Source organism: Nerophis ophidion, linkage group LG23, assembly GCF_033978795.1.
Source record: "Nerophis ophidion isolate RoL-2023_Sa linkage group LG23, RoL_Noph_v1.0, whole genome shotgun sequence".
Taxonomy (NCBI): Eukaryota; Metazoa; Chordata; class Actinopteri; order Syngnathiformes; family Syngnathidae; genus Nerophis; species Nerophis ophidion.
This window is the reverse complement of record NC_084633.1, coordinates 13130328-13141622: the sequence shown is the minus strand read 5'-3', so window position 1 is coordinate 13141622 and position 11295 is coordinate 13130328. Positions and strand designations below refer to the sequence as shown.

Sequence of the window (11295 nt, the reverse complement as noted above, 5' to 3'; positions counted from 1 at the left end):
AACGGAACAAAGCCGCCGGCCAAGGTTGAACAAATTAACCTTTTAAGAGGGATCCAAACAAGTTTTGTATTGAATATTGAACAAGCAAGGCTTATATAAATTTATAGTGACATGCAAAGTCGAGTTTCAAATTATCCATCAATCAATTTTCTACCGCTTGTCCCTTCTGGGGTCGCTGCAGCCAACCTCAGCTGCATTCGGGCGGAAGGCAGGGTACACCCTGGACAAGTCGCCAACTCATCACAGGGCCAACACAGATAGACAGACAACATTCACACTCACATTCACACACTAGGGCCAATTTAGTGTTGCCAATCAACCTTTCAAAAATAATTAAAAAATATTAATGGCATATAAAATAAAATTGAAATAAAAATTGGGGGGGGGGCGGGTTTGGTGGTAACGGGGGTGTATATTGTGGTGTCCAGGAAGAGTTAGTGCTGCAAGGAGTTCTGGGTATTACGTGTGTTACGTTGCAGATGTTCTCCCGAAACGTGTTTGTCATTCTTGTTTGGTGTGGCTTCACAGTGTGGCGCACATTTGTAACAGTGTTAAAGTCGTTTATACGGCCACTCTCAGTGTGACCTGTATGGCTGTTGACCAAGTATGCATGCATTCATTCGTGTGCGTTACAGCCGCAGATATTATGTGACTGGGCCGGCGCGTTGTTTGTATGGCGGAAAAGCGGACGTGACGACAGGTTGTAGAGGACGTTAAAGGCAGTGCCTTCGAGGCACGCCCCCAATATTGTTGTCCCGGTGGAAATTGGGAGAAATTCGGAAGAATCGTTGCCCCGGGAGATTTTCGGGAGGGGCAGTGAAATTCGGGAGTCTCTCGGGTAAATCGTGAGGGTTGGCAAATGCGTTGTTAGAGCGGCACCGCCCCTGTGTAGTACCGGCGGGCCAGCTCTGATTTTAATTTGATATTACCTCAAGGGCCAAATCAATCAATCAATCAATGTTTACTTATATAGCCCTAAAATTACACGGGGGCCAGAGTTTGACACCCATGATGTAGAGAAACATGTTCGCATGACCGCTTTGTGTTAAAGCTTCACAACAAACATAGAAGCACCGGCTGTGTTTCGGTTGCTAAAGGCAGCTGCAATCCACCGCTTTCCACCAACAGCATTCTTCTTTGACGTCTCCATTATTAATTGAACAAATTGCAAAAGATTCAGCAACACAGACGTCCAAATTACTGTTTGATTATGCGATGACAAAAGACGACTTTTAGCTGTAAGTGGTGCTGGGCTAATATGTCCGCTACAACCCGAGACTTCACAAACACGCGCCATCATTCCGCGACGTTTTCAACAAGAAACTCAGCGGGAAATTTAAAATTGCAATTTCGTAAACTAAAAAGGCCGTATTGGCATGTGTTGCAATGTTATTATTTCATCATTGATGTATAAACTATCAGACTGTGTGGTCGGTAGTAGTGGGTTTCAGTAGGCCTCTAAGCTCTAACTTGCTAGGGGTAGAAGAAAAAAATACAGTCCTACTGTCTAAATAATGATGTAACAAAATGAAGAGCATTGTTACGGTTCTGCATTGCAGAGGCGTGGGTGGAGAAGCCATCGTTCGGCAAGTCTCTCGAGGAACACTTGAACATTAGCGGGAGAGAGATCGCCTTCCCCATTGAAGCCTGTGTCACCATGCTGCTGGAGTGTGGCATGCAAGAGGAGGTAGATAACAACAATGTTCATTTTTCTGAGCATGTTTTTGTGATGTTGTTAGATGGAAGTGAGTTAACTACAAACCCCAATACCAGTGAAGAATGTTGTGTTAATGGTAAATAAAAACAGAATTCAATAATTTGCAAGTCCAATTCAACTTATATTCAATTGAATGTACTGCAAAAAAAACATTTTTTATTTTTTTTATTTTTTTATTAAATCAACATAAAAAACACAATATACACTTACAATTAGTGCACCGACCACAAAAACCTCCCTTTTTCATGACAAAAACGTCCCTTTTTCATGACAAAGAAAAAAATAATAAAAAATTAAAAAAAGGATTCTCCCTGCCCCCCTGGGAGAATCCTTTTTAAATTATTAAGCTTTGACCGGTCCGCGGATACAAAAAGGTTGGGGACCACTGTTGTATGTGTTATCACTATTTTATTGAAGGACAAACTTGCATTCGGAACAAATGTTTAATGTACCCTATGATGTGTTGTTAAAATTAAGCCAATAATGCAATTTTTGGTGGTCCCTTTTATTTAGAAAAGTATCGAAATAATTTTAGTACCGGTCCCAAAATATTGGTATCGGGACAACACTAGTTTACAATATTACAAACGGTTCTTAGTGTTGTGCAATACCTTCTGTTATACACTAAAGTTTGAATATGACCAATGCATGATCCTAAGTATCGGATTGATAACTAAATTTGTGGTATCATCCAAAACTAATGTAAAGTATCTAAACAACAGAAGAATAACTGATTATTACATTTTAATGGAAGTGTAGCTAAAACATTTTAAAAGAGAAAGTAAGCAGATATTAACAGTTAATGAACAATAGATTAATAATTCAATTTTACAGCTTGTCTTTAATAATGTTGACAAAATAATAAAATGGAAAATGACACAATATGCATATGTCAGCAGACTAATAAGGAGCCTTTGTTGGTTTACTTACTAATAAAAGACAAGTTGTCTTGTATGTTTATTATTTTATTTAAGGACAAACTTGCAATAAGAAACATATCTTTAATGTACAGTAAGATTTGTTGTTAAAATAAAGCCAATAATGCCATTTTTTTGTGGTCCTCTTTATTCAAAAGTATCGAAATACATTTTGGTACCGGGACAACACTAGATGCATCACATATTTCCAGTTTCTCATTACGTGTATCAAATTAAATTTAGCACTGCTCCAACTATATGCAGGCTTTTGTATTGTTCTAACATGAATACTAGAGTGTAGACACAAATAATGAAAATCTCCTCTGCTTGCTCCCACCGACTATTTGAGAAACACTGCTCTAGGGACACATTGACTGTTAGAATAACACCATTAAAAAGTCAAACTTGGATTATGTCAAGACTTGGACTTGGACGTGGATTGTTTTTTGCGAGGCAAACGAAAGTTGGCGCGAGCAAGGCATGAATGAAGGTACATATTTTTTATTTACACTATAACTAAAAACAGGAACAAACAAAAGGCGCGCACAATGGCGGTACAAAAACTGGGCTATGAAACAAAAGACTAGCACAAAGGTAATTAACTATGAGCTATAAACAAAAACTTACTTGACATGGAACTGTGAACGAGACATCGATCATTGCAAGGTGCGTAGCAGGTGGTAGACGTTAGAAGGAGGTGATGTTGCCAGGACGAACAACAGAAACAGACAGGCTTAAATGAAATGACATGAGGACAAGGTGAAAACTAATGAGTTGGCATGGTAATGAGACAAACAAGGAAGTGCAAAAACTAGAAACAATGGAGTCTTAAGCAAAACATAACATTTAAACAAAAACATGAACAGACATGACAGATTATGTAAAATGTCTTATCATTTTTTGGGGGGGGAAGTTTAGGCTTCTTACACAGTAAAGTGATTTTTTTGGATTACAGGGTCTCTTCAGAGTGGCCCCGTCAGCTTCCAAGCTGAAGAAGCTGAAAGCGTCTCTGGACTGCGGCGTTCTGGATGTGCAGGAGTATTCCGCCGACCCGCACGCCATCGCAGGTGAACTACGCCCACATCGATCACGGATCGCTATGGCAACGACACCACCACCTGCGCACGGCCGTTAATTTAGTATTGCCTCCACACAAGCTCCGATGTCACCGTCCATGCACGTCACACATGAATGAGAAGCTAATGTGGTTTTGGAGGAATTTGGAGTATGTCAGCTGCGCCAGCTGCACAAGAGCTTTTACGACTTCTCTCACCCACAGGGGCTCTCAAATCTTACCTCCGGGAACTCCCCGAGCCACTGATGACCACGGAACTTTACGATGAGTGGATTCAGGCCTCCAAGTGAGTCTCTGATTCCGATAACTTAAAAAAAAATGTATCTCTCGTAGGCACTTTGTTGCACTTGCTCAACTTAATGAGAGAAAAGCTGTTTTGAGATAATAATGATCCTTTTCATTTTATAAGGTCAGTATAAGAATACGAATCAGAATCAGAAGTACTTTATTAATCCCCATGTGGAGAGGCGGAGCCGACGGTCCGACAGATGGCGGCGAGGAGGCGGAAAATGCGAGCGAGCGGCGAGGCAGGGCGTGCCGGGAGCGACGCCACAAACGAGATCAGGTGTGTGGATCGCGCACCTGGACATGATGAACATACCTCCTCTCGATGTATAAAAGGGGAGAAGCAGGAGAGAAAGAGGTTGTTGGTGATGGTGCGTAGAGAGAACAGCAGACAACAACAGAGACAGAGCGCAAGAGTCGGACGGAGGTACAGTACGGACTGCTGAAAAGCAGACGGCGGAGCGAGCAGCAGGGGGAGACGGAAGATGCCGCGGAAGAGCGACCCGACCACAGACAAGCTGGTTTTGAATAATAAAGCAAGTCAAACCTGCTTAAAATCATGTCCTTCCTTGGTGGTCCATGGAACCCGGAAGACGATGGCATGAGATCGTCCCACGTTGGGCGCCAAATGTGACGATCTCATGCCGTCGTCATGCGGGTTCCATGGACCACCAAGGAAGGACATAATTTTGAGCAGGTTTGACTTGCTTTATTTTTCAAAACCAGCTTGTCAGCGGTCGGGTCGCTCTTCCGCGGCGTCTCCCTCTGCTGTTCGCTCTGCCGTCTGCTTTTCAGCAAGCATACCTCCGTCCGACTCTTGCGCTCTGTCTCCGTTGTTGTCTGCTGTTCTCTCTCCGCACCATCACCAACAACCTTGTTCCCTCCTCCTTCTCCCCTTTTATACATCGAGAGGAAGTATGTTAATCGTGTCCAGGTCCGCGATGCACACACCTGATCTCGTATGTGGCGTTGCTCCCGGCACGCCCCGCCTCGCCGCTCGCTCGCATTCTCCGCCTCCTCGCCGCCATCTTGGGCCAGGCACCATAGTGCTCTGTCGGACCGTCGGCTCCGCTTCACCACACCCCATTTCTACAGTCGTGGTCAAAAGTTTACATACACTTGTATAGAACGTAATGTCATGGCTGTCTTGAGTTTCTCATAATTTCTACAACTTTTATTTTTTTTGTGATGGAGTGATTGGAGCACATACTTGTTGGTCACAAAAAACATTCACGAAGTTTGGTTCTTTTATGAATTTATTATGGGTCTACTGGAAATGTGAGCAAATCTGCTGGGTCAAAAGTATACATACAGCAATGTTGATATTTGGTTACGTGTCGCCTTATTGCAAGTTTCACTGCAATAAGGCGCTTTTGGTTGAGATTATATAATAATTGGAACTTTAAAAAGGTCAATAACTCATAAAAACATTGACTTTAATTCATTATTTATTTATTTTTAGAAATTACATTTAAAAACAAATCACACAAAAAATGATTGGGGATCCAAAAGGGTCGTACTCATTTAACTGTTTACTTTTAACACAATAATCTCGAGATCAACTTCAGATCTATCCATCAATTATAAGTTGTATTGTTGTTTAAGTTTTGTGTTTGTTTATTTCAGGCCCTTTAAAAAAAAAAAAAAAAGCTTACTTTTGTTATACGGCAAACACAAAATATGAAACCCGTCCATCCATCCATCATCTTCCGCTTATCCGAGGTCGGGTCGCGGGGGCAGCAGCCTAAGCAGGGAAGCCCAGACTTCCCTCTCCCCAGCCACTTCGTCTAGCTCTTCTCGGGGGATCCCGAGGCGTTCCCAGGCCAGCCGGGAGACATAGTCTTCCCAACGTGTCCTGGGTCTTCCCCGTGGCCTCCTACCGGTTGGACGTGCCCTAATCACCTCCCTAGGGAGGCGTTCGGGTGGCATCCTGACCAGATGCCCGAACCACCTCATCTGGCTCCTCTCGATGTGGAGGAGCAGCGGCTTTACTTTGAGTTCCTCCCGGATGGCAGAGCTTCTCACCCTATCTCTAAGGGAGAGCCCCGCCACACGGCGGAGGAAACTCATTTCGGCCGCTTGTACCCGTGATCTTATCCTTTCGGTCATGACCCAAAGCTCTTGACCATAGGTGAGGATGGGAACGTAGCTCGACCGGTAAATTGAGAGCTTTGCCTTCCGGCTCAGCTCCTTCTTCACCACAACGGATCGGTACAACGTCCGCATTACTGAAGACACCGCACCGATCCGCCTGTCGATCTCACGATCCACTCTTCCCCCACTCGTGAACAAGACTCCTAGGTACTTGAACTCCTCCACTTGGGGCAGTGTCTCCTCCCCAACCCGGAGATGGCACTCCACCCTTTTCCGTGCGAGAACCTTGGACTCGGACTTGGAGGTGCTGATTCTCATTCCGGTCGCTTCACACTCGGCTGCGAACCGATCCAATACGAAACATTTTCCCCAAATAATATCCCAAAGTGGAATATTTAATTTGACCTTTTTGGAGCCCTGAATAGGCCAATAATTCATAATGTCATTGATTTTGATTCATTATTATTTTTTTAAAGAAAGAAACAGCCTGCATGGCAGCTTTGGGTTATTAGAGTCAACATTGCAACATTTTCTTGTTACATTTCACCTGTTGGCTCTTTTATAACACTTTTTACGTTTTGTTTTGTTTTTTAATAGTATTTTTTACAATGTGCCGTGGGGCCATTAAAAAATGACATGTGGGACACAAATGGCCCCCGGGCTGCACTTTGGACACCCCTGGTCTAAGGAGACTGAAGTGATTTTCAGTATGTAGCAAAGTATAATCTCTTCTTCTCTCAGCCTTCAAGATATGGATAAGAGACTCAAAGCATTAATGGCAGCCTGTGAGAAACTGCCTACAGATAACTTAAACAACTTCAGGTCAGTCGTCTCCTATAAGATGCGTTCGTGCTTCCTGTGACACCCTTTAAATGTCCACGTGTCCTTGAATGCAACAGATATCTCATCAAATTCCTAGCCAAGCTGAGCGACTATCAGGACGCCAATAAGATGACGCCGGGTAACATGGCCATCGTCCTGGGCCCTAATTTACTCTGGACGCACACCGAGCCGTATGTGACCTTCCCAACTTTAATTTGCGTGCTTTCGGACGTGGCCGGTCAGACTTTGTGACCGTTGGTTTCGTCTTTGCAGAGACATGACAGAGATGATGACCACGCTGTCTCTGCAGATTGTCAGCATCGTTGAGCCCATCATCCAACACGCTGACTGGTTCTTCCCTGGAGGTGAGAAGATCCAAAGAATCCATTCATATGTTTAAAGGGTTTGAAATCATAAAGACAATGACAAGAATAAAGCAGCAATACGTCAAATATGTTTTTCTCTATGCAAAAACAGGCAGAGGTGGGTAGTAACGCGCTACATTTACTCCGTTACATCTACTTGAGTAACTTTTGGGATAAATTGTACTTCTACGAGTAGTTTTAATGCAACGTACTTTTACTTTTACTTAATAAAATAAATGGGTTGTACTTGTATAGCGCTTTTCTACCTTCAAGGTACTCAAAGCGCTTTGACACTACTTCCACATTTACCCATTCACACACACATTCACACACTGATGGAGGGAGCTGCCATGCAAGGCGCTAACCAGCACCCATCAGGAGCAAGGGTGAAGTGTCTTGCTCAGGACACAACGGACGTGACGAGGTTGGTACTAGGTGGGATTTGAACCAGGGACGCTCGGGTTGCGCACGGCCACTCTCCCCACTGCGCCACGCAATTTACTTCGCTCCATTTATCTACATTCAGCTCGCTACTGGCTTCTGATTTTTATCAATTTATTTATCGCTTTGTTTGTTTTGTTTCGTCAGACAGACCTTCAAAGTAGGATCCATCACATGCCTCCGTTTCACCAATCAAATGCAGTCACTGGTGACCTTTGACTCCGTTTCACCAATCAAACAGAGCCAGGCGGTCACATGATTGACTGCACAATTTTTTTTTTTCCATCCATCCATTTTCTACCGCTTTCGGGGTCGCGGGGGGCGCTGGCGCCTATCTCAGCTACAATCGGGCGGAAGGCAGGGTACACCCTGGACAAGTCGCCCCCTCATCGCAGGGCCAACACAGATAGACAGACAACATTCACACTCACATTCACACACTTGGGCCAATTTAATGTTGCCAATCAACCTATCCCCAGGTGCATGTCTTTGGAAGTGGGAGGAAGCTGGAGTACCCGGAGGGATTTTTATAAATATAATTTATAAATTTCAACATTTACAAACAGTTGAAAATAATCAAAAGTACAAAAACAGTAAAAAACTGTATAAAAACCATACATAACAGCGCCAGGGGGTTGTAAATTCAAAGTAACTAAAATAGAATGCATAAAAAAAATATATATATAAAATAAACAAAGTGCAAAGCCATAGGCTCACTCAATCTCAGTAAATAACATAAATTTGGAACACAGCATCATCGTTTTCACAGCTTTTTTGTTGTTAGAGGTAGAGTGTTTTAATGTAGAGTTCTAAATCTTTTTTAAAGGCACAAAAAACAGGTCGGGTATTGAAAAACTTACATTTATGAATATAAAACTTAGCCAATAGTATAATGAGGTTGCAAAGGTAAAATGTATTTTCAAATTTTTTTTCAATACAGTGTAAAACCTAATATATATTATTTAATATATATTATTGTTTTAGTTGCTTAAGAGATATTCCTGGCTCTGAATTTGTTCATTGCTATTTTTATGTTTTTGTGCATTACTTGTTGCCGTCATCATTAAACGAACAGGTTACTCATCAGTTACTCAGTACTTGAGTAGTTTTTTCACAACATACTTTTTACTTTTACTCAAGTAAATATTTGGGTGACTACTCCTTACTTTTACTTGAGTAATAAATCTTTAAAGTAACAGTACTCTTACTTTAGTACAATATCTGGCTACTCTACACACCTCTGAAAACAAGTAATTTTTAGTACATCGGAATCAATATCAGATTAATTGGCCGAATATGTTTAACACACAAGTAATTGGTAGACTCTGCTCTCTTTGTTCAATGCAAGTTGGATGGACAAACCCCAAAAGCAGTGAAGTAGTCACATTGTGTAAAAGGTAAATAAAAACAGAATACAATGATTTGCAAATTATTTTCAACCTATATTCAATTCAATAGACTGCAAAGACAAGTTATTTAACGTTCGAACCAGAAAACTTTATTTTTTGCAAATATTAGCTCATTTGTAATTTGATGCCTGCAACATGTTTCAAAAAAGCTGGCACATGTGACAAAAAAGATTAAGAAAGTTGAGGAATGCTCATTAAACACTTATTTGGAACATCCCACAGGTGAACAGGTTAATTGGGAACAAGTGGATGCCATAATTGGGTATAAAAGCAGCTTCCATGAAATGCTCAGTCATTCACAAACTAGGATGGGGCGAGGGTCACCACTTTGTGAACAAATGTGTGAGCAAATTGTACAACAGTTGAAGAACAGCATTTCTCAACAAGCTATTACAAAGAATTTTGGGATTTCACCATCTACGGTCTGTAATATCATTAAAAGTGTCAGACAATCTGGAGAAATCACTGGACGCAACATTGAATGCCCGTGACCTTGGATCCCTCAGGCAATACTGCATCAATAACAGACACCAGTGTGTAAAGAATATCACCACGTCTGCTTAGCAACACTTCAGAAAACCGCTGTCAGTAACTACAATTTGTCGCTACATCTGTAAGTGCAACTTAAAACTGTACTATGCAAAGCCAAAACTTTTTATCAACAACACCCAGAAACGCTGCCGACTTTGCTGGGCCCGAGCTCATCTAAGATGGACTGTTGCAAAGTGGAAAAGTGTTCTGTGGTCAGACAAGTCTACATTTCAAATTGTTTTTGGAAACTGTGGACGTCCTGTCCCCTGTAACAAAGAGGAAAAGAACCATCCGGATTGTTATAGGCGCAAAGTTCAAAAACCAGCATCTGTGATGGTATGGGGGTGTATTAGTGCCCAAGGCATGGGTAACTTACACATCTGTGAAGGCACCATACAGGGGGACATACAGGTTTTGGAACAACATATGATGCCAAGCAACTTTATCATGGACGCCCCTGCTTATTTCAGCAAGCCAATGCCAAGCCACATGTTGCAACAGTGGGGCTTCATAGTAAAAGAGTGTGGGTACTGAAAATGTGTCGCGCATTATGAAGCCTAAAATACCACAACGGAGACCCCGGACTAATGAACAACTTAAGCTGTACATCAAGCAAGAATGGGAAAGAATTCCACCTGAAAAGCTTCAAAAATGGTCTCCTCAGTTCCCAAACGTTTACTGAGTGCTGTTGAAAGGAAAGGCCATGTAACACAGTGGTAAAAATGCCCCTGTGCCAACTTTTTTGCAACATGTTGCTGCCATTAAATTCTAAGTTCATGTTTATTTGCAAAAAAAAAAATTAAGTTTCTCAGTTCGTACATTAAATATCTTGTCTTTTCAGTCTATTCAATTGAATATAAGTTGAAAAAGATTTGCAAATCATTGTATTCTGTTTTTATATACGATTTAAAAAACGTGCCACCTTCACTGGTTTTAGGGTTTGTATTATGGAGAGCAGTTGGACATTACTGCAAATTGCAACTACTGTAATAAACATTGTTAATTTTTTTAAATAAAATAATATATGAGTAAAAATAATATATTAAAAAAAAAACATACAGCATATACTAGATCAGGGGTCACCAACGCGGTGGCCGCGGGCACCAGGTAGCCCGTCAGGACCAGATGAGTCGCCCGCTGGCCTGTTCTAAAAGTAGCTCAAATAGCAGCACTTACCAGTGAGCTGTCTCTATTTTTTAAATTTTATTTATTTACTAGCAAGCTGGTCTCGCTTTGCTCGACATTTTTAATTCTAAGAGAGACAAAACTCAAATAGAATGTGAAAATATTTTAAAGATTTGGTCTTCACTTGTTTAAATAAATTAATTTATTTTTTTTACTTCTTAAAACTTTCAGAAAGACAATTTTAGAGAAAAAATACAACCTTAAAAATGATTTTAGGATTTTTAAACACATATACCTTTTTACCTTTTAAATTCCTTCCTCTTCTTTCCTGACAATTTAAATCCATTTATTTTTTTTATTGTAAAGAATAATAAATACATTTTAATTTAATTCTTCATTTTAGCTTCTGTTTTTTCGACGAAGAATATTTGTGAAATATTTCTTCAAACTTATTATGATTAAAATTCAAAAACATTATTCTGGCAAATCTAGAAAATCTTTAGAATCAAATTTA

At 41.1% G+C, this 11295-nt stretch overlaps 1 protein-coding gene across 4 annotated transcripts in view; it reads left to right on the top strand.

The window, feature by feature from the left end:
- arhgap44a (Rho GTPase activating protein 44a) overlaps nucleotides 1-11295 on the top strand; it is a 169459-nt gene that overhangs the window by 87012 nt on the left and 71152 nt on the right. For all 4 annotated transcript variants that reach the window (XM_061884904.1, XM_061884906.1, XM_061884903.1 and 1 more), the window contains exons 10-15: nucleotides 1560-1687; nucleotides 3590-3701; nucleotides 3914-3995; nucleotides 6830-6910; nucleotides 6988-7101; nucleotides 7184-7275. In XM_061884904.1, coding sequence (XP_061740888.1) covers nucleotides 1560-1687; nucleotides 3590-3701; nucleotides 3914-3995; nucleotides 6830-6910; nucleotides 6988-7101; nucleotides 7184-7275 — 609 coding nt within the window. The remainder of the gene's footprint in view (nucleotides 1-1559; nucleotides 1688-3589; nucleotides 3702-3913; nucleotides 3996-6829; nucleotides 6911-6987; nucleotides 7102-7183; nucleotides 7276-11295) is intronic.